At 37.4% G+C, this 24,440-nt stretch overlaps 1 protein-coding gene across 1 annotated transcript in view; it reads right to left on the reverse strand.

The window, feature by feature from the left end:
* LOC113889730 (serine/threonine-protein kinase TNNI3K) overlaps positions 1–24,440 on the reverse strand; it is a 345,390-nt gene that overhangs the window by 217,088 nt on the left and 103,862 nt on the right. The window contains exons 8-13 of the mRNA XM_027536876.1: positions 19,142–19,286; positions 18,951–19,055; positions 14,335–14,429; positions 13,590–13,739; positions 1,300–1,386; positions 669–725 (exon numbers count right to left, since the gene is read on the reverse strand). Coding sequence (XP_027392677.1) covers positions 669–725; positions 1,300–1,386; positions 13,590–13,739; positions 14,335–14,429; positions 18,951–19,055; positions 19,142–19,286 — 639 coding nt within the window. The remainder of the gene's footprint in view (positions 1–668; positions 726–1,299; positions 1,387–13,589; positions 13,740–14,334; positions 14,430–18,950; positions 19,056–19,141; positions 19,287–24,440) is intronic.

The raw sequence follows: 24,440 nt of genomic DNA on the forward strand, positions 1-24,440 counted from the left end.
GTATGATGTGGCAACTCTAGAATACAGTTCATATCACATCATGATAAAGAGCCTTATCTGGTCAATCCCTTCAACCTGTCACAAAAAGCTTAGTCAAATAGCCATAAATTCAACCTTAAAGAGATGCCAATTAGGAAATAAGCATGTGAATCATTCAGAAGACACATTCAAAGCCAGAAATAATTTTTTAAAATTTCAAACTCTAAATAGTTCAATATAAATTTACAGTTGTATATGTTTTACTTCCCTGATTCAGTGGTATTAATTTCTGTGTGTAGTATACATTCAAAAAGTTCCCAAAGTATTACTTACTTGGGATCTCTTGAAATATAATTTATTTTTTTTCAGTTTTTTCCCTATGACAAACCTATTATCAATTCTTATGAAAGATATTAATAGTTACAACTTAACTTCCATTAAAAATACAGAAGTCTATGAGAATTTGATCTTTTTTTAATATTCATTTGGAATTTTCACTTCATGAACTAAGAGGACATATGCAAAATAACAGCAGATGAGGTTAATCGTGGAAAGAATGATCTGCTAATAATATTACTTATGCCTGCAAAATAGTCATTTGTAATATGTAAGACAAAATAGGAAGTTATCATATTTGAGGCAGTAATTACTCAGTAATAAAATATAACAATTGTCCCATATTAAAATACCTTTTGTCATACTTTTAATCTTCCCCAAAGGAGATGGAACAGACACATAGGAGCCATCTGAAATCAAATTATATTACAGAGTTAAAAGTAGCAAATGATTTTTCCTACATAAAAGATAAACATTATACAAAGAAGCACATAACAAAAGAAAACTTGCTAATAACACCCAGTGAGAGTGTAACTTAAGCCCAGGTCTTTCTCTGGACACTGAAACTGTATAGCAAGTATTTATTTAGAGTGTACATAAAATGATTAAAAATAAAAATCCAAGGTCTAGCAGACTCCAGCAAATTTAATTTGTGTCTGCATATGAGTATTCTTTGTCCTATCTTAATAGATTGCTGAAAGGGAAAATGACTGCTCAGCTTACTAGGCCTTCCCAGGCATCTACCAGCCTCATAAACATCCAGTCCAGTGGATGTAAAACTTGGAGGAACTGCAGATGGGTGAGTTAGAAAGTAGCCTAAGTGGGGGCTTCTTTATTTTCAGCCTTACTCAGACATAAATTTTATTAAAATAAAGCTAATCTGATAAGCCTTCCTCTTGGACCCTAAAATGTTGCTAACAGAAACACAGGCTTACCTTTAGCCACAATATCACTACAATGAAAATTTAAAAAGAAAGAGGGTACCTCCTCCAGGCTGAGAATATTCATTACAGGGCAATTCATCCTGAGGTCTCTTATAATGTTTCAGAAGTGTGACAATTGCATCATGTCCTTTATGAAAAGACAAAGAAGGGCAAAGGGTCTTAATTCTTATTTGATCTATTCAGCTCACCATCTAATTGCAAAATAACCAGAGGTAGCTTGAAACAGGATGAATCTTAAGAAGCAATACACTGCAATAGGAATTGAGAATTTTCACTCATGCATTCATTCAAAATAATTCATTTAGACTCCATCATCGTTTTGTAACATATAAAAACATCGAATCACAAAGTCATATACCTGGAACTAATATAATATTGTAAGTCAAGTACACTTCAATTAAAAAAAAAGACGGCTATATGTGAGGCACTATTTCAAGCACTATGTTGGGTATGGGGGATGCAATGAACAAGGCAAATGTGGTCCTACTCTCAGGAAGTTTAGTGTAATTGAACAAACAATAAGAATTGTAGAATTTCTAAATGAGTAAACATCAAGTGCAATGGGAGTATATAAAAGGATCATGATTAGAAGAGTGAAAAGTACATTTGGTAACCAGGAAGGAGAGATTTATTTGCTGTGACTGAGCATTACATTTGACTGGCAAGTGCAGTATAACAAGGCATTAAGATAATTTCCATAGATTCCTGTGGCAGAAGACAGCTGGCTGCCTACCAATATTTGTACTTCCCATTCAGAGTGAATCTGTCAGTGAGAATGGCTACCCATCCAGGGACAAAAACTCTGTATTCCCATTGCATCTAACTGTGGCTTTGTGACAGATACCCATCAAGTAAATATGAGCAAAAGTGATGTCATTTCCAGGTCTGGACTTTGAGAAATAAGTGAGTCTTCTCTCCTCTCCCTATTTGCTAGCTGGATGTGGAGAGCTCTGAGACCATATGGGAGGGGAAAAAGCAATCCACTGACCAGAAATGCCTACCCTGAACTGTAACATGACTGAGAAATAAATTTCTATTACATAATACCACCAAAATTCGGGAACTTGTTAATTGCACTATGAACTTAAAATTACAAAGAATAAAATGTCAAGTGCTCCTTGAGTAGACAGACAATTTTCAATAGAACTAAACTTTGATACTATTTTATGCTTTAACTGTGAAAATAATCTACTGTAGCTAATTTATACAAGAAGAAAACAAAGTCAGCCTTAAAGACCCTGCCAAGAGACTTGTGAATTGCAACAGAACTCACTGTATAAAGGGCAAAATTTAGAAATTGAAAAAGTATAAATGCTTATCTATCATGAAGGGTTCATAGTTAACATGGCTTCAGATACATTTAGCTAGAATATAGAGAATATGCTGTGAATTGTACCTGCTTATTAAATCCTCCCTTCAAAAAAGAATTAAAATTAATACAGCATGAAGGATCATGAAATGAAATGATTAAGATATTTATCAGCACTAAAAGCTTTTTAAAATGCAACATTTCAGATCTAGATTCCTCAAGTTAAAAAAAAAAAAAAAACAATTGTAACTATGATTGTTTAAACTTGTAGAAAAACATATCTACAGTTAACAATTAGTGTCCATTATCTTATCATCTGTAGCAGATCAATGGTTTTCTCAAATCATCGACACAGGTAAGGAGGGCATGGCAAACCACTTCAGTATTCTTGCCTGGGGAATGCCATGGACAGAGGAGCCTGGTGGGCTACGGTCCATGGGGTTGCAAAAGAGTCAGACACGACTGAAACGATGTAGCATGCACACATGGGTGATGAAATAATGGGAAACTAGTACCATCAATACTCTTTTACTGGACTCTCATGTGCTCACCATCAGGGAAACCGCAAAACATGAAAGGCATAAGCCAACAGGTAAATTTCTAAAGAAAGAGTCTACTAATCAGAAAGAAGAGATAAGGTAAAGAGCCCCAAATGGGAGAAAGCATGACATGTTCAGAAAATGAAAGATGGCCAGTTTGGCCGGAGCGTCACAAGCAAGGATGACTGGCCCAGATTTAGCTGGAGAAGTAGATGAATGCACATCATGTGGAGGACTTTTCAGACTTAATTGTGTGTACAAGAATCCCCTGGAGGACATGTTAAACCACAGATTCCTGAGCCTACCTTCAGAGACTCTGATTGAAAAGGTCTCTAGCGGGATCTGAGAGTTGCTTTTCTAACAAAGTCCCAGGTGAGGCTGATCAGTAATCCACACTTGAATACTACTGATGAGGAGCTTTACAGCTTATAGGTGAGGATAAGGAGTCTGGATACTAACGCAGAGAAGATGGGAGACTGCTGGAAGATTTTGATTAATTGAAGGGCATGATTTGTTTTTACTTTTCAAAAATATCCTTGTTTACAGATTAGAGGTGATGAGACTTATTCATAAGGCTGTCGTAAAGATTAAGAGAGGCAATAGATGTAATATGCCTAACAGTTCTAACACATAAATATGCCTTTTGGATTTTTTCACTGCTTTCTTGCCTTACTATTTTGCTTCAAGAATTGTAAATGAACTTGGAAACTCTATTTTTGGAACTTCAGATAAATTTTCTAAATCAGTCAGTTCAGTTCAGTCGCTCAGTCGTATCTGATAATTTGCGACCCCATGGACTGCAGCACACCAGGCCTCCCTGTCCATTGCCAACTCCTGGAGTTTACTCAAACTCATGTCCATTGAGTCGGTGATACCATCCAACCATCTCATCCTCTGTCGTCCCCTTCTCCTTTCGCCTTCAGTTTTTCCCAGCATCAGGGGCTTTTCAAATGAGTCAGTTCTTTGCATCAGGTGGCCAAAGTATTGGAGTTTTAGCTTCAGCATCAGTCCTTCCAATGAATATTCAATACCAGTATAAATACCAGTATATTCATTTTCTTTGCTATTGTTAATTACCACAGATATAGTGGTTTAATTCAACTCTACCATGTTGTAGTTCTGGAGGTCAGAGTCCAACATGATTCTCACTGGCCTAAAATCAAGCTGTTGGCAGGCCTGCATTCCTCCTAGAGGTCCTAGGGAATATCAGTTTCCTTTTCTTTCCTATTCCAGTTTCTGAAAGTGAAGTAGCTCAGTTGTGTCTGACTCTTTGCAACCCCGTGGACTGTAGCCTACCAGGGTCCTCCCTCCATGGGATTCCCCAGGCAAGAATACTGGAGTGGGTTGCCATTTCCTTCTCCAGGGGATCTTCCTGACCCAGGAATCAAACCCGGTCTCCTGCATCGCAGGCAGACGCTTTAACCTCTAGAGGCCACCAAAATTCCTTGCCTTGTGGCCCCCTTTCTATATCTTCAAAACCATCACCAGCTGGCTGAGTCCTTCTTACATCCTATCACTCTGGCTTCTGCTTACATTTTAGGAGCCCGATGTTACATTAGGCCCATCTGGAAGATCCAGGTTTCTTTTCTCTCTTTCAGTTAGTCAGCAGCTAGTCGGCAACTTTAATTCCCCTTAGCCACTTGCTATGTAAGGCAGCATACTCTCAGGTTCCAGGGAACAGGACTTCAGCATCTTTGGGGGCCATTGCTCTGCCTACCAAATCAAATCTCAGTGTACTTATGTTTGCATGTTGGTACTGCTTTTCTTTCTTCTCTACCGCTAATGACCATTTGAGCCTCAGGCAAATTAGCACCACCACCAAGTATTTCCCACAGAATTAAAACACCCCTTCATCTGTCCCACTGCTAGATTCTTAGGCTCTAAGGTTTTATCTGCTCCTATCCACACTATCTGATCTTACTTAAATAAGACCTGTGATACTTTTGAAATTGTTATTTTACTTAATTTGATTTTTAAGTGTTTGGGACCAGGAAGAACAGAACAAATCTTTTTTCTTATTTCTGTTTTTCCTAAGAGAGGCTCCTGCGGGGAAAGAAAAGAACCCAAACCACAAGCCCTTACCCAAGCACAACAAAGCTTATATCACAGAGCCCACCTCCTCACCAGTCTCAGCCCCTCTGTTGGACTGACAGTGGCTGACAGCTGAGAGGGCCTCCTGCTTTCCCTAGTGAAGCAGAAAGCCACATCTTGAATCTTGAATGCCTGTGTGAGTCCGTGATCACACCCTTGATGTTACCTTTCATCTCAACAGCTCTCTTGGCTCCACTTGCTCTGAGCAGTTTTAATTTCCTGCCAGCACAGTGGCACAATTTGCTGGCATTTTCCTTAGGATGCTTTTCATCAAGAGCCTAATGAGTGCCTGGGTTCTGGCGGATGATAAGCACGAGGCTGCCAGGGAAATGCCAAGAGGCCCTCTTGGCTCTGGAAGGCATCTCTGCCTGATTTCCCACCTCCTGCTACATGTACGGGCAATTCTCCTCTACTAGCATTGCTCTGACAAACTACCAGTGTATGCAAAGAAACCTGAAAACCACTAGAGCCCAGTACCCTGATACTTGGCTGTGAGGGGTTAAGCAGAAAAAGGCCTTGATGGAACTCACTAAATGGACTTGTGAGCCAAACTCCTGATAATGGATATACCCAGATAACCAAGGTATACTAATGGAACACATCCAGAGATAATCGAAGTTCCACTAATTAAATAAAATGTTTTCCCATATCTAAGAATTTGCTATCTACATCCAAGTGTTTTACCCAAATAGGAGGTTGCTATGTTATTAGCCTAATGCAGTTATAATAATGATTTGCACTTTCAGACTATTACTCATGGGTGCCCTTGAGGGTTTTGGCATATGGGACTCTTCCCTGCTGGCTTGCAGTCACTTTCATTTCCAGCTCCCTGCTCTTCCAGTCCTGTCTTTATTCCCCAAGTACCAGGCTTCCCCTTTAATGTCTTCTTTTTGTGTAATCCTTACATTAGGAGTGATTTCCCCCACAACCCCCCTCTCCACACACACACCCTCACAACTTTCTGAATAGCTCCTTATTTTAAAACCTAAGTTGTCCTTTAAGGCTACAAGTCCATTCAAAGGGCTGGAACACCGACAATTTAGTATCTATATTGTGGCCACATACACAAAAGAGGATTCACAATTATTTGAGAAAGGAAAGTACAAATTTTATTATTTCCCTATAAGGTTGTCTGCCAGTCCCTACCATTTTGTCCTAGAAACAATGAATGTTGTTCACTGCTATGAGAAATTATTTTAAGAACACAGAAGAAAGCTTGCCATGAAAATCATTTTAAAAACTAGATCTAAAGATTAATGGTGAATGACACCAGTATTAAGACCTTCTCTCTGACTTTCCAACTGTGAGGCCCTGTGGGTCTGAGATTAAGTAGAAAACATGGAGATTTGATCTTGATAAAGAAGCCAAGAAATTCTTATTGATCTCATATGTACCACATGTCCAGGCCATCAAAAACAGTTTGGACCTTCTTTATACCTGCCTCAAAAAATACAACTCTCACAGCAATGATAGATGGGGCTTTGCTCAATATTTTGCTATTCCCCCTTACATTCAGGTTAAAAACCCATTTTCCAGAAACACTGAAAAGTGAGATCAGAGGATGGCTCCTGATGTTTGTTTGCCGTTCAACGGCTCATTTTCCTCCTGACAGTCCTGGTCCCTCACACTGTCAATAAAATCAGAGGGAACAAAAATTTCAGACTTGTGACATGTTCTTCTGACATAAATCTGAAAACTGATTTAATTTGATATCGTGAGAAAGAGAACACACTCCCTGCTCCCCCCATGATTCTTGTTCTTTATTAAGAATTCTTGTTCCTTGTTCACCAGGACCAGATAGAATGTCGCGAGTCTTCCTTCATCTTGAGATAAGACTCCACAAGGATGGAAACTTTTGGCAAAAGAACGTTTATACAAACCATTTAACATTCCTCTTTCCTCTTTTTCCTCCCTTTGCACTTTGCCTTTATTTCTCCTTCTTTTCTCTTCCACACATATTTATTGAGTGCCCATTAGAGACTAGCTCAAACAATATCTTTCCAGGGAAGCCCTCTGTGACTTTTTCATTTTAAATAGTGTCCTTGAACTTTTTACTTGCTATCATGTTTCCTTTTTATTTTATTCTTAGCACTTATTATTATCTGATAGTTTCTATTTGTTATCCTTCTTATGATGTGTCTCTTCTACTAGAAATGCAAACTTCTAAAGTGCAGGGAGATATTATCTCTTTTGCTCACTATTTTACCTCAATTCTGAGTATACTGTCTATCACGTATTAGTTTTGTGACACAGATTTTTGAATGAATGAATGAATGGCACAAAGTATAAGAGTATAATGTTGAAACAGAAATGCCCTTTACTCTTGTAATGTTGTGTAGTAGAAAAACATATATGTATATATATTCACTGTAAATTTTGTGCATGTTGTATAGTATATACATATATATATCTTTTATATGTTTTGTTTAGAATACAAATATTTTGGTTTAGTCAATAAGTCGTGTCCGACTCTTTTGCAATCCCATGGACCGTAGCCTGCCAGGCTCCTCTGTCCATGGGATTTCCCCAGGCAAAAATACTGGAGTGGGTTGCCATTTCCTTCTCCAGGGGTCTTTCTGACCCAGGGATCAAATCCTGCATTGGCAGGTGGATTCTTTAGGAAGGAAAGGTAGAAGATGCTGTGAGTGTGCATAACAATGTTATTTTACAATAGGCTGGAGGGGTCAGGGAAGTGTTCCTTGAGGAATTGTCTTTTAAGGTGAACTTGAAAGATAAGCATGAGTTATTAAGCAAAAAGGGAGAATAAGAGCATTCTAGCCAGATTAAAAAATTTTGCAGTTCCAATGAGTAGAAAGAGGAAGTTTATTTAGAATATTCTTTAAAATCTTTTACCTATTACTTTGAGTATTAGAATTGTGCAGTTAACACAAAAACCTACAATATTAAAAAAAAATCCCCACAGAGAAAACAGATATCAGTAATTAGCGTTGTTGAAAAGATCAACTATATTATGACTGATTGTATGCCATGCAGTGAGAATCCTGATAGAATGTTATGACTGAAATACCTCCTCATTCCCTATTTCACTTCAGCAAATGTGTATTGAGCAGCTATTAGGAATCAGCCATTGAATTAAGGTTTTGGAAGACAGAGATTAATAGCCCAAATGTTTGTCCTCAAAAAGTTATTGGGAATAATGTTTCAACCAGAGACAGAAGTATGAGTATGGCACAGTAAAACAAATGGACATGTGTACTAGGCTGGAACGTCAGGGGAGACTTTCTAGAAGATAGGATCCATAAACTGAATCTTGAAGGCTAAGTAGAAATCAGAAATTTAAAGTGAAGTGGAGTAGGCAATGTGGAAGGGTATAGTGAAAGAGAGAATGGCATGAGAAAAGATTTAGAAAACTGGAATAACAGGACATGTGTAGGGAGGAGCAAGTAATTTTGCATAGCTATAGTGTGAATGGGTTTCCCTGGTGGCTCAGCAGTAAAGCATCCTCCTCACAAAACAGGAGATGCAGATTCAGTCCCTGGGTTGCAAAGATCCCTTGGAGAAGGAAATGGCAACCCATTCCAGTATTCTTGCCTGGTGAATCCCATGGACGGAGGAGCCTGCGGACTACAGTACATGGGGTTGCAAAAAGTTGGATACAGCTGAGCAACTGAGCATGCACGCATGTACATATGCATATGTAATAAGGTATTAACGAGTGTAAAGTTCTCTTCTACTAGTTGTATTAACGTATACAGTTTCACATATAGTTATTATGTTTCAAAATTTTTTGTATTATTCCCCTACTACAATAAAGGTTCTTCCTATTTTAATGAGAGCTGCTGCTGCTGCTAAGTCGCTTCAGTCGTGTCCGACTCTGTTCAACCCCATAGACAGCAGCCACCAGGCTTCCCCATCCCTGGGATTCTCCAGACAAGAACACTGGAGTGGGTTGCCATTTCCTTCTCCAATGCATGAAAGTGAAAAGTGAAAGCTGGTATTATTTTATTTATTTTTTAAAGAGAGCTAACTAAACATGTAGAGAGATAACCAGAAGACAGAAAATTACACATAGAATTTTAAACACCACCTAAACGTTTTGTTTATTCCTTCCTTTACCTCATCCCAATCCACCCTGGCATAATAAACTATGTTTATTAAACTAAGTAACTAAACTCCAAGTAGGTAAGAATTCAATATAGAAAAAGACTGGGAGTTTATAAACCAAGGATGAAGATTTATCAAAAAATTTAATGAAGTCACTTCTCCTTCCTTCTACTCCTCCCTCAGCCTTATCTCTTAGTTATTTTTTACTGGCTGAAAACTGTAGAAACTCACAACTATAAGACTTCATTACTTTTAGAGAATACACTATGGTACGTTTACTATAAATAATTCACACCATACTACACTTGTCAAAAAGAATGAACAAAGTATATATCATGGTACAGGAGCCTTGATTTTTATTGTTTTTGCTCACTTACTCACTAATTTTCCAACTGCAGCTCCCTGTCACTGTGAATTAGAGTAGTTCTGCTGTATACAAATATTGTATTCTGGGTAATTAGATATTGGAATAGGAGCCTCTGTAAATTACTTTAACTGGTGTCAGTACTGAAGCAAATAAGAAGTTTTTAGTTCTGTTTCTGGTTTGGGTTATTTTCTGACCCTAAACAGCCTGACATAAAGAAGTGCTTTTCTTTATCAAAGGCAGCCTTTTCAAATCTAACTGCCAGACACACTATTGAGCTATGTGTTCAATTCTAATTGGCTGAGATCTTTTCAATTCGGCAGTTTCATCTTTAATGCAATGGATGTAAGATTATGTGTGGCTCTTTTCAATGAGTTTTCCATACTGGTGATTAGGGCAGAGGATTTGGACATAAGCAGGCTGCTGGCTATTTCTTCTGGCCAATTTAAATTGATTCATACAAGTCCTTTGTACCCCAGGGGAAGGGCAGAACAAATCCCAGTGAGTAAGCCAGATATGGCTACTCTCAGAAGAGTGAAAAAGAAGAGGGAGGACAGACTGGGGAGAGGAAGCACTAACTATTGTAAAATTGGAGGTCTGAGCAGTCTGGCAGAGAAATATTGAAACTTAACCAGTAGGCTTCTGTATAGAACCAAGGTCACTGGGAAAATTATTTCCAAAATTGATTTTGATATATTTAGGTTAAAAGGACTATGTAAATAGAAAATATTCTTCATACTTGATCCCACAGGGAGCCATAGTGAGCAAACTCTTTTCTAAAAGTATTCTAAAAGACAGTAGATAATTATTTCAGAACTCCAAAGCAGCTGTAAATATGTGATAACAGAATAGTAGAGCGGGTCAGCTAACAATTTTGTTTGGGACAGATGCAAAATTGGCTTTAGAATCACTCAGAGATGAGTGCCTTTCAGAAAGTCTCCTGGTTTTCTGTTTCGAAGCTACAGTAGGAGGAGCTATTCAAACAGGGCACATCCAAAAGTAATCCTTTTCAAACAGATAGACTCTGGTTATAAAGCTCTTTTCTGGGTTTTCTCTTTTAAGGACTGCATAGGGTACAGGCAAACCATGGTGGGGTCACCTCTATTATACATCATCTCTATTTCATGAAGAAAGAACTCCAAGTTAAGTTTTAGTGCTTTTTCAACTCCATTTCCAAGCAGCTCAGAAAATCCTTGGTAAGCCAGATCAATTAATTTGGTGACTCCCTCTCTGAAGGAGAATGTAAACTATTTATCCAAAGAAAACAGGGACAGTGCACTGCTGACAATATTTTAACAAGGACATTTCAATCCTCCCTGAACACATGAAAACAAAGAAACGTTTCTCTAGCAAGAGAAAATAGCAATAGTTTTATTTTGTTGCTTTGACTTGCTTTGCCCTAGAACATATGCAAAACATCCATCTGTCTCCTGAGTGGTAACATTCAATTTGTTAAAATTCATAGTAATAATGAAATGCAACACTGATGCCTGACACATTAGTTGAACAAATCAGGGTGACAAAGTATGGCATATGTTGCAGAGACCAGTGGGTAAGTCCTCTAAGCTAAAGGATTTTTGTTGTTGTCTTTTGGTAGGAAATCTTAGGAGCTTGCACAATGATTCAAGGTTTTATAAAGTGTAGAACTCCACAGAAAATAAAAGTAAAGCCAGTTTTCAACCATCATTCTCAATCAACTAAAAACAAACAAAGCCAAACCCTGTGAAGAGCTGGCTGCAGCAGCTATTTTTGAGCTGTCTGCCGAAAGACTAATGCTTTGTAAAGTCTTCCTCTGAAACTCAGATTTCTTGAGAGGTGTTATCAGAGAATCACTGGAATTAATGCAACATAACTAGAACTTAGTAAGGCGTCTTGAAGTTTAAGAACAAGTAAAATTTTCCAACTGACACACAAATACAAAACTACCTGGACTTCCCTTTATACAAATTAGAAGGCGGTTATACCTAACAGAAATGTGCACAGATATTTAACAAAAGATATGTATGTGATATGTACATGTATAACAGCTGTGTTCCTAATAGTTCTCAATTATCCGAATACCCTGAAACAGCAGAATAAATAAATTTAATATAGTTAAAAACAATACCATAAAATAAGAATGGATGATCTGGAGCTACATTCAACAATATGGATGAATCTCGGAACTCATTGGGCTAAACAGGTCAGACATTAAGACGTATACATCCCAGCATGTCATTTGTATTAAGTACATGTGTGCATGTTCAGTTGCTTCAGTTGTGTCCGACTCTTCGCGACCCTATGCACTGTAGCCTACCAGGCTCCTCTCTCCATGAGATTCTCCAGGCAAGAATACTGGAGTGGGTTGCCATGCCAGGGGATCTCTAGGCAACCTTCCTAAACCTGGGATTGAACCCGCATCCATATTAAGTACAGAAAGAGGTAAAGCTAATCTATGCCTCAAGAAGGCTATGATACCATTTTTGGTGAGTGAGCTGAAGACAATGTCAGTGGGGCTTCTTGGTATGGATCATTCTCAGTTTCTTCATCTGAATGTTTCGTGAGTTCAGTTAGTGAAAATTCTTTGAGCTATAATGTGCAGACGTGTGTTTATATGTGTGAGTATCTGTATTTATACAATACTCAAATAAAAAGTAAAAACATAACAGGCCTATATCTTAACTCATGCCTTGTTATTCCATGTCTTTTTACTTTTCTTTTTGTAAAGTAATTTGTATATCATTTCCTCACTAGCAGTCTTCAGACCTATATGCTTTTCTTTCTCCTTGTCTATGTGCTTACAATAGCTCTCTATTTCTATCCATAAAACCTCATCTCTCCTTTCATTAATGGACTTTCACGTCCTACTTCAGACAGAAAATATTTTAGATCACCTTGACAGCCTAAGAAATCTTCCAGTTTAGTAACTGTTCTTATAAGCATGGTGTTCTAATACTTAAAAACATAAGAATGCTTCTTTACATACTTTGAACATCCTAATAAGGCAATGCAGACATCAAAATCTGATATATTTTACAGTATTTAGTTGTATCTCTCTGATTTCAATACTGTCCCATCTCACCTGAAGATTTAAACTCTGTTTGAGTTTATGTGTTTATGTAGAGCTCGCTTAAGTGGTATAATATATCTCAATAAAAATGACAAAATGATATTTTACCTTCTGATTGTCTCTAGTTTCCTTTCCCTTAAAAGGAAAATTTATTAGTTTTCGTTTTCATTCTTTATTTATGGACTACTACTATAACCACTACTATCATTGCCAAAATGCCAAGTATTAGGTATTTATTTTGTGCCAGTCACGTGATAAGCAATTTGCACATATTATCTCATTTAATCTTTACAATCTTATGAAGTTGCTACTGTCTTCATTTTTCAGATGAAAAAACTAAAGTTCAGCAAGTATAAATAACTTGTTTAAGATTAGCATTATAGTTTGATTTAAACCCCATGTTGTTCCAACCCAAGCTTTCACCAATTTGAGCTCAAATAAGTTTATACTTAAGCACTGAACATTGACTCCCTTACTTTTTCAAATACGGGCATTGTTAGCAGGGTTAGATATGACAAATACACGTTCATTCTTTCTTTGCATTAATTTAATTTTAATAATTCAAATCCATATCCAAATTCTTCCATATAAGAGGTAAAGACTAGCTCTACATCTCCTCTAACAAAGTAATTAACGTTGCCTATCACAGTTTTGTTTCTCCAGGAACTAGAAATGTGACAGCTCCTTCTCTCTTCAAAATGCCAATGCCAAAAGTGCCTTCGGCTCACCTGCAGCCCTGAAGTTGCCTTCCCTACTGTACTCTTTGATCCACATTCCTAGTGATTCAAATACAATCTCCAAAGGAAATGGGAGTATACAAGTCACAGAAGCAAAAGAACTATTGATGTAGTGACATCAGCAGTGCTCACAGTTCAATGTTATCACTACAGCAATGCAATGGTGAAAAATATACCTTTTTCATAAGCCCACATCAAACACGTCTGCTCGTCTTTTTCACCACTAGATCTGCTTGGATCACAAGCTACCAGATTCATATCAGCTCCATTATCCAGTAAGAACTGAACCAGGCGAATGTGACCATGGTAGCAAGCAGAGTGCAACCCTGTAATAGAATAAGAATGAAAATATGAAAGGAAAAAGGGGAAACTGAACCCCAATTTTCAAAAGATAGTCATTACCACATAATAGCATTGTTGCCAGAGATAAATAACAAAAGTTGAGTTCTCTGACAGATAATTAATTCTATCTTTGAGAAAAAAATACATACTTTAAAGAAGTATCTGTTTGATATATAGAGAGACTACTTTTGCTTAAGCACACTTTTTAGTATTTTTACATCCACTGTAATTACCAGAACAAACATTAGCATCTTTGTATAAATCAAAGAATAAAGACCTCAAACAAACAAAAAAAATTTGTTTCAGCAGCAAACCGAGGGTAAGACAGTGTGATCAGTGTGCTCCTGATGCAGGTCATAATGGATGCATTGACTGTAAATACTTTTGCACAAAAATGAAACTGACCAAAGGTCAGTCTGCTTTCTACTATCACCAACGCACCATCAATTTAAAAAATGTCATTGATAAAATATTCCTCGTCACTGGGGTTGACCACTGCCACTGCTCCCCTCCCTCTTGACAATACTTCTCTTGAGCACAGATATGCATCAGAAACTGTTGTCCTCACCACAGTCTTACCTGTGTGTCCATCCCTTCCTTGGTGGTTGATGCTTATGACATTCTGATCAAGAAGAAATTTAACCAGGTCAATGCTCTTGCCATAAGTACAAGCACTGCAAAGATATAACACAGGGTAAATAGAAGACCTCTCTTATGGACTGAATGTGTGCTCTCCAAATTTAATATGTTGAAGCTCTGACTCCCATAACCTTACAATGTGACTATAATTTAAAGAGGTATAATTTACAGAGGTAATTAAGCAAAAGTGGATTAATTAGGGTGGGCTGGGCCTTCATCAAATATGATTGGTGTCCTTATAAGAAGGAAAGATTAGAAGATTAGGACAGGGACAGAAGGACAGCTCATGAAGAGACAGAAAAGAAGGTGACCATTGACATTCCAAAGAGAAAGGTCTCAGGAGAAACCAAATCTGACACCTTGATCTTGAGTTTTCAGACTCCAGAACTATAAGAAGATCCATTTCTGGTGTTCAAAGCACCTAGGGCATGGTACTTAGTTATGGTAGCTCTAGAAAATTAAAGCAGCCCTGATTTACCCAGGCTATTTTAGATGCTGGTGTTTACATAAGAGCGCCAAAAAGCCAGAAAAGAGAGAAGGAGGAAGGGAGAGAGAAGCAGGGGTGATAAGAAAAAAAAGCACAGAAAGCAATACAATCCTGAAGATTCTCAAAGATGAGCCTTTAAGAAAGGAGCTGTATAAAATTTCTAGCATTTTCTTATTAATTATTAAATAGTTCTTATGATATGACTTCTTTTCTAGGCATTCTGCAGGGAAACTGAATGGAATGAAGAAACCCAGGAAGGTTCTGAGAAATTTAAATGAAACATTACACTGTGATTGCATCTGAAGCAGGAGAGACAGCCCTGTGAGATCTGATGCTAATTCCAGGTAGGTAGTGTCAAAAATAATTTGAACTGGAGGACACACACTCAGTGACTCCAGAGAACTGGAGAACTGTTTGGTGTAGAAAACCCTTATATGCAGCTGGTATCCTGTGTTTGGAAGTGAGGTATTGTGTGTTATGGGACAGTACAGAAAAACAGGGTTTTTTCCTTCCAGGTTTGTTCCAGAAGACATTGACTGAGTCTTACTATTTCCTCTTCCTGGGATGACTTTGCCTAAATCCTTCTTCTATTGTAGAATTTTATTATTTTCTTTAAATAAATGCCACTATTTATCTAGTTGAACTGATGTTCCCTCTATGAAGTCTTCTCATGGACCAAAAGTTGAGTTCATTGTTATCTCCTCTGCTTCCTTGTTAGTTCAGTTTATGGCGCCTTTCATGTTGTGTTATGGTAATGGATACACCTGTGTGTGCTTTGATGCCTTACAACAGAGTTCCATTAAGGAGGGAAGGGATTGTGTCATGTCAATGTTCCTACCAGCAACAACACAATATAGGTCCTTAATAAGTCTTTCTTGAATAGTTGAGTGAATAAAGTCACTATCAGTGTAATAGATCCTATCACCATTAGTTATTTGTATTACAAATAGGACTCTTAACACTATACTTTTAATGTTTGTCTGAATTCCCTCATTGTTTCCTTTCAAAGTAACTATTTACAGGAAATTATAAGTTCTGAACATACATACATGTATATATATATATGCGAGTGTGTGTATACAAATGTGTGTACATATAGCATATGAGAATAAAAACAGAAATGTACCGAGTGCTATGTGCAAAGCACTGTGATTTGTACATAGAAAAAACCATAATTGTAGTGAGCTCTTCATGTAAAAGGAGTGTTTTTTTTTTAATAAATATGTACGTAAAATGAATAGAATAAAAATAATATGTTGTTCCTAGTAGCCACAGGTTTGCACAAAATAAAACAATTGAGTACATACTTTTAACTCACTTCACTAATCTCCTTATATGCAGAGTACATCATGGTGAAATGCCAGGCTGGATGCAGCACAAGCTGGAATCAAGACTGCCAGGAGAAATATTAATAACCTCAGCTACGTAGATGACACCACCCTTATGGCAAAAAGCAAAGAGGAACTAAAGAGGCTCTTGATAAAGGTGAAAGAGGAGAGAGTAAAAAAGCTGGCTTAAAACTCAACATTCAAAAAATGAAGATCATGTCATCCGGTCCCATCACTTCATGGCAAATAGATGGGGAAACAGTGGAAACAGTGGTGGACGTTCTTTTCTTGGGCTCCAAAATCATTGCAGATGGTGACTGCGGCCACTAAATTAAAAGACACTTGCTCTTTGGAAGAAAAGTTATGACCAACCTATGCAGCATATTAAAAAGCAGAGACAATACTTTGCTGACAAAGGTCTGTCTAGTCAAAGTTATGGTTTTTCCCGTAGTCATGTATGGCTGTGAGAGTTGGACTGTAAAAAAAGCTGAGCACCAAAGAACTGATGCTTTTGAACTGTGGTGTTGAAGACTCTTGAGAGTCCCTTGAACTGCAAGGCCATTAAACCAGCCAATCCTAAAGAAAATCAATCCTGAATATTCATTAGAAGGTCGGATGCTGAAGCTCAAGCTCCAATACTTTGGTCACCTGATGCGAAGAGCCAACTGATTAGAAAAGACCCTGAGGCTGGGAAAGATTGAAGGCAGGAGGAGAAGGGGATGATAGAGGACTAGATGGTTGGATGGCATCACCGACTCAATGGACATGAGTTTGAGTAGGCTCCGGGAGTTGTTGATGGACAGGGAAGCCTGGTGTGCTGCAGTCCATGGGATCACAAAGAGTCGGACATGACTGATCAACTGAACAACACCACTAATATTCTCCTATGGACAATCTTCTGAAGGTGATGATAATCCTCAGATTATAACTGGTTTCAGTGTGTGCACAGAGTAGCAGAAGGATTTGAAAACTAGACTGAGGTGTCAGCTTCCATAAGAATGACCTATTGGAAAAAGTGGACTTAAGTACCTCACAAATATCAGTTCTCCCGATTGCCCCCTTTGGGGACAAATTCCACGATCCACTTTGACTGAAGGCATGATCTAAAGAATCCATGCATCTGTTCTGTGACAGAATGTGTAGAAAACAGGCAAAATATTTTGGTTCAAAATGTTCAAAATAATATGAACATGAAGATACATAAAAACACAGGATTTGGAATTAGGCATTTAATCAGAGCAGGCAATGGCACCCCACTCCAGTACTCTTGCCTGGAAAATCCCATGGACAGAGGAGCCTGGTAGGCTGCAGTCCATGGGGTCGCTAAGAGTGGGACACAACTGAGCAACTTCACTTTCACTTTCACTTTTCACTTTCACGCATTGGAGAAGGAAATGGCAACCCATTACAGTGTTCTTGCCTGGAGAATCCCAGGGACGGGGGAGCCTGGTGGGCTGCTGTCTATGGGGTCGCAGAGTCAGACACGACCTAAGTGACTTAGCAGCAGCAGGAGGCATTTAATACATAATTTTCTAGCCATAAGAATCTTCGGCAAGTTAGTTTTCTTGAGCCTCAATTTTCTCACTGGTAAAAAAAGGGATAGTAAATCCAACTTCATAAAATGGTGATGAGGATTAAATGACATAATGGATGCAAATCACCCAGCACATATTCACTGTTCCATAATCGGAAGTTGTCTTCACCTCCCCTTTGGCTGACCTCTTTGGCTGGTAAGACAAATCTGGAAATCCAAGTGAAATTTGACACACTGATGCCTGAGGCAGAAGTATAAGCTTAATTTTAGTTCAGTATTAATCAGTAGTTAGTCTCTCATTTCTATTATTCACCAGTAAGGTACAGACACTATATAAATAACACAGTAGTGTCAAATACATGTTTTAGGTGTTACAAACCAGCTGGGAGATCTGCAATATGTGGGTGAATGTATCTTATATTCAAGGTTTACTCGATTTGAATGACTATGCTTTTATTTAATAGGCAAAACAGTAGCCTGTTAATGAGGGTTTTAAATTATATGAATATCTGCCTTCCTTTGGGACATTTTAGGGACCTATGACTCTTGAGTTTTTATCAGCCCTTTTCTTCCCTCTCTCCTTCTCTTTTCTTTCTTTCTTAGTCACAACTTTTCCAAACCTAGATGCTCCTCCAGTGTGCTTTTCCAGAGCTCACTCTAAAGGACTCTAATGGATTCCTAGCAAGGAGTTAATGCCTTCTTATGTATCTCGGTGGCCACCCTGACTAAGCTCTTACAGGCTGACAGATGGATGTCTTAGATAGGTAGATACATTTGCACATAAGGTTTAAGTGGCAAGGAAAAAAAATGTCACTTTTGATGCTGATGAATTCTAGTAATGAGATTCTTGTCGGAGGAGGATTATGGGCACTGCTCCTTTTGGCAGCTTTCTGCAGAGTGGAATGGAATAGAAGCAATATGCTTACAGATGTTGACATGCCTGTTGCCTTGGCAACATCAGCCCCTGTCTTTGTGGCTGCTGCCAGCAAGGCAGCATCTGGCTCCAGCCCCATCTGTTGTACTGACTGCAGCATCTGCCTCTACCTTTTCTTCCGTGCATCTAGCTTGGACTTCCTATCCTCTGCCCACCCTCTGCTCTTGCTCTCGGATTGTAACATCTGCCACTATTCGTTCTTGCTTTACATACATGACTTCTAGTGTCAAAGAGTACTCGCTTAGTGGCAATTGTGCTTAAATATTCCTTTACCTGTGAAAAGCTGTTTCACTGAAGATGTTTTCTTTAGTCAGACTTTCTACTCCTGATATTTGAATGATTTCCTTGGCAACTTCAAATTTGCCATTGTAGCATGCCCTAGAGATAAAGAAAATATTTTGAGAATAGTAGGAAGGTACACACAGTATACCTGGAGTACCTATGGAACGATACATAATACTCACAGGTGCAAAGGGGTGTCTCCATAGATATTGACAACATGTGGCTGAACTTCTAAATCACTCTGGAGCAGGTACTTCACTATATTGTGATGTCCAAAGCGAGAGCAGAAATGGAGTGGAACGTGATCTTCATTGTCCTGAGCATTTACTGTCATCAAAAGAAAGATATGTTTTCTAGAATTCTCTATTTCTCAACCTCCTCATGTGTAGTATCAGGAACTTTTCTAAGTACCTGAGAGACTCCTGGAATTACCAATTAATGACAACAATAAAGAAAATTAAGTGCAACCGATTAAAAAAGTTATGATTCTCTTCTATAGCCTATTACCACATGAAGCAGGCTTTCTTCTAGCTCCCATAAATCTATGGAACACTTCTAATCAAATCTGCCTTGCACAATGAAAGAGTTCAGGAAACTATTAAGTATCTAAAAGGTACTCATGGCCTTATTTCCACAAGTACCACTGTTCAAACTGATTATCCTTCCATCCCCCATGGAAGATGTTAAAAAGTTCAGACTCTGGACAGAGCATCATTTCCCCAAATTTTGGCCCAATATATTAGCATGAGGCCTAGTATGCTGTATGTTTATGGTGCTATTTAGGAGGTTCTGATGTTCCCTCAACTGAAAAATGTTATACTGTAGTACACAAAGCATGGTATAATGAAAAGGCAACAAGTGATTTAGACCTCATTAATTGTGTTACCCAAGACAACTGTTTAACATTAACTGCAGTTTTAAATTGTCCAATCGGTAATGATCATTTGACTTTTTCTTTGTCCAATCCAGCCTTATAGCCTCTTCTGACATTTAGGGAATTCCCTATGTTGAAAGTGCTAACTAGATAACAAAATCACATTTTATCATAGAAGCTGCAAAAATGCTTTCCAAGTCTCCTTTGCAGTTAGGGCACAGGATTAGCACAGGGTGACCATATGTCCCAGTTTAGTGTTCTTACGCTAGCATAGTTTTTAATAGCAACACTTTCGCACTCAACCATGCCATGGTTGGGTGCTTATCTGCAGGCTCTTCTATTCAAAATGTTACTTCAGACTCTTACATCAGAGCTCATGACATACAAAAGCAGAGTCTCATCTGTTTTGGGAAAGTAGCAGAGGTGGAATAGCTCCATCTAATTTCCAGTACTAGTGTTTCCAGCCACAGACTGGGTACCCTGCATTGTTGGTGCCAGAAACACAAGTGCTGGTGTGTATGTTAGCAGGGGCGGCAGTGTGCCTTCAAAGGATTAATTTGGGGAGTGTGGTTCTGGACACCATTTCTCACTGTGAGAATGCCAAATCCAGTTTTCTACTCTGTTCTGGGGAAGATTCTACGATAATTGATACAATGTAATATATTTCCTTCATGTTTAAATTAGCAAGCATTAGTTTCCAAATCTGGAAAATAAGAACACCTGACTGACACAGTCATTCCTCAACAAGTAATAAATGATCAATATGCACCAGCACTGTGCTAGGTGTTGTGGATATTGATTTCTTATCAGTTGATGGAATAACATTGTTGGGCAGCAGAGATGCTGAAAGGATTAAAGGAGATAATTTTGGGAAAGTATCTAGCATGATGGCCGTCACATATTAGACATCTAATAAAAATGTCTACTTTCCCTTTTTACTAATTTCCCTCTTAGAAATTTACCAAATGCTAAGGCCATTAAGGTATAAATGCATAGAGTCTATGCCCTCAAATAATTTACAATCTAGTTGAATAGTCAATAATTATAGGCTTGAAGTAATACAAGTCAACACCAAGCTGCTAAATTTTGGATTTGCTTTAGCACAATTTTTAAAATTAAAAATAATCAGATCAACTGCTCTACAGCCACTTTTTGTTATTTTATTACTCTGTCCATCTGTATAGAGGGCTTTATTCAAAATAGAAAAAAAATAGCCCTTAACATTCATTTTCATTATTGTATGTAATAGAAATCATCTGTTGAACCAAAAAAGTTTATGGGAAGATTTTCTTTTAATAATAAGCAATAGGAAGGAAAAGAAAGGCAAGATACTAGTTTTTTTTCAAAGTTCAAATAGAATAATCATTTAACATCTAATAAGCACTGTAGGCCTTACAGCTGCTATATTTGTAGACATTGATTCTTATTTTATTGTTCTATAAGATCTTAAGCCAAAAAGAAATCTTTAACAAAGTTACTGAACTCCTCCTCTCAGGGCTGTTATTGAAAAATGAATCTTTGAATCTTTTATATTAATGAGTGGCTCAGAAGGACACTCTTCCTTCAGAAGAATGTGCCTGGGTGTTTTGATTATCTTCCTTTTAAAGATTCTTTTTCTTTGTTCATATTCTGTTGGAAGTCAGGGAAAGTCAATACCATGAGTCAATGCTTGAGAACAGTAGGGAGCCCAGGGAATCAGGAGGTCACATGAGGATTCTTGAGGTCCAGAGGGGACATTGTAAAACAGAATAAAGCACAATATTCTATTAATTCATGATTTTCCTTTGGCCATCTCTGGTCCCACCCAACATTGTTCTCTAGTTGAATCAATAAACTTCAAAGCAGATTATTTCCTTGATAAATTATCCTCAGTAGCCTGGACATTATTCCCATCAAAGAAGATATTAATACCAACCAAAGGGATAAGCCAGGAGAAATCTGGACCAGATGCAGAGTTTATATATTATATATAACTCCATTTCTGCTTCAGCCATTCTGATACCTTAATTTTTTCATAGACCAATTTGCAAAGATAAAAAAATACATATATTATTATTATTATCTGAGGAAAACTGAATGTATGATATTCTGTTTGCTCTAACTTAATACATAATTTAGAGGTCTAAGTAAAGGAAAAATTTAAACAAAGGAATACATGTAAATCATTATTAGAAAAATATGTGGTCACTAGTCCTCTACCTTGAAGAGCATATGTGTTCAGTAGTGTATTTTGAAAGGAAGAGTAGATGAATATGTAGGTAGATGGATGCTACTTCCTGCTTAATTCTGCTCATTGATCTTAAAGATAGAATAAATGCTTCCATAGTAACCCATTAATGTTAGCACATCCCAATAACTCAACTTGCAAATGTATCTTAAATAATTTTTCAGTGTGATAATAAATCTGTGTGATAGTTTTGACAAGATATATTTTTAAAAATAAATTACTTGTCTTTACTAACCATGTCCTAGAAACTTTTGTGACTTTTTCTGATATCCATGTCCATGTTAACAAAATTATATCTTCATCAGATGACAGAAATTAATAGTTTCTAAACTTAAAATTTTCCATTTTTAACTGTATCTCTATTTTTACAAATACAAAAAGAATTTAACTTTGTATCTATATTTTTACAGATACAAAAAGAACTGTATCTTTATTTTCTTTTTATGGAGTCCAGAAATATTTGATCTTTTCAATCTCAATCAACAAGCATTGTGTTTCTCCTTTTTCATTTCCCTACAAGGTATAAAGAAGACTAGGGACTTAGAACATATGTGACTGAATAGGTCAGTCTCCCAAACATGCTGAACATGCTTTTGGAATTATATTTTGGTTAATTTTATAACCTTAATTTATTTTCATTTGTGATGTTCTGTTACCATGGGAACATAATGTAAATACCAGATTTCAAATTGTGCTTCTTTTGGGGTCATTCATTTACTCCTCCCCTTATGTCCATTAACCACAGGCAAGGTTCAAACCTAAAATAAATCATCTGAAGGCTTAGATATATTTTAGAGTAAGTGAACTAGCTGATAATAAATCTTGTGCAGCATCCACTAGCACTAAAGATTTTCTGGTTTATTCTTTGCAATTGGTTTAAGTGCAAAAGGGACTTAAATATCAATTGTGTATTAGAAGGAAATACAATGCTTAGAAATCTGAGTCATGTCTCTTGATTTTTTTTTTTTTAAATGATTGAGTAGGAGGCATTAGAGTGCTTCTGTGAGTCAGAAAGAAAATGCTAAAAATTATATCATATGATGCCGGTATGTACTGGGAATACGGGTGCAGCACACATTTCAATGCCTTTTGTAGAAGAGTTCTTTGATCCTGGAGACATGCTGATCATAAATGACACTCATTTTGACACCACTGAGCTTTGGAGTTGTTCAGAGGAATAAAAGGCTGAGGTTGGCATTGATAATAAAAGGAAGAATGTGAGCAGTTCCTGACCCGTTGGAAAAGTGAGGCAGTTTCAGAAACAATTACGTGCTCAGTGATTCACACTGGTGTACTTCTGACTATTCTAAAACAACAGAATCAAAGAGAGGTCCAAGGAACAGCGCTCCTTGCATCCTGACAACACAGGTTGTTTATGATAATGCTATAGAAAAATTCCTGAGTTACTGTACACTGGCTCAGAAAATGATAGAAACTACATTTCTCAAACATTGCCAAATGAAACGGTCCTGTTTCCAACATGGAAATGAAACTGCCTTAGCCTCTTGCCACAGTTGTCCCTGGGAGCCTTTGTGTTTTCCTTATGAGTAGACGGAAACATCGATTAGTTTTATTAACTGAATATCAGTCTCAACCTTGGACCAAGGAAATGGCAGTTCTAGAGCTTTGACAACCTTGTGCTTTTGGAAATGGGCATCATTTCTGCTGCAAAGGCCAGCAGTTCTTACAGCTGGGCTTTTAATTAGGTCTCTTGAGGGTCAGTGGAAGAAGACTGGATATGCCTGAGAGAATTTAACAACAAGATGTAACTCTGAGTGAATCTGTGTCAAGAAATAAAGTTTGTGAGGAAGATAAAAAAAAGAGAAATAAAGTGCTTTTCTTTAAAACTTTCAATTTTCCAAAACACATTTTGTGATTAAAAAACTAAAAAAGTTGCAGAAAATTTTATTCTATTAAATGCATCTAAAATATTTCTGTGTATTCTAAAGCTTTTTTCCAAAACTGATCACACTCTAACTCTATTTCCATTTAAAATAATAGTAGTCTCAAATACTGAGGTGGATGTGGGGAGTAACATGGAATGCTTATATATAGCTTTGGGAATGAAAAATAGTGTAAATATTTTGGAAAGCTGTCTGAAATTTCTCCCAAAGTTAAACATGTATATGACCTTTGATTTAGCAATTCTCTCTCTCTCTCTCTCTCTCTCTCTCTCTATATATATATATATATATATACACATATATCTTCATTTTCTAAAAAACAGAAAAAAATTAACCTATGGCAATAATAGAAGCCAGAATATTGATTACCTTTGGTGGTGAAAGCTATTTACTAAGAAGTGGGCACAAAGGATCTTTCCAGGTGAAATATCTGCAACCTTCCAGATAAAAATACTATATCTTGGTCTTGGAGGCTT

This window comes from Bos indicus x Bos taurus, chromosome 3, assembly GCF_003369695.1.
Source record: "Bos indicus x Bos taurus breed Angus x Brahman F1 hybrid chromosome 3, Bos_hybrid_MaternalHap_v2.0, whole genome shotgun sequence".
Classification (NCBI taxonomy): Eukaryota; Metazoa; Chordata; class Mammalia; order Artiodactyla; family Bovidae; genus Bos; species Bos indicus x Bos taurus.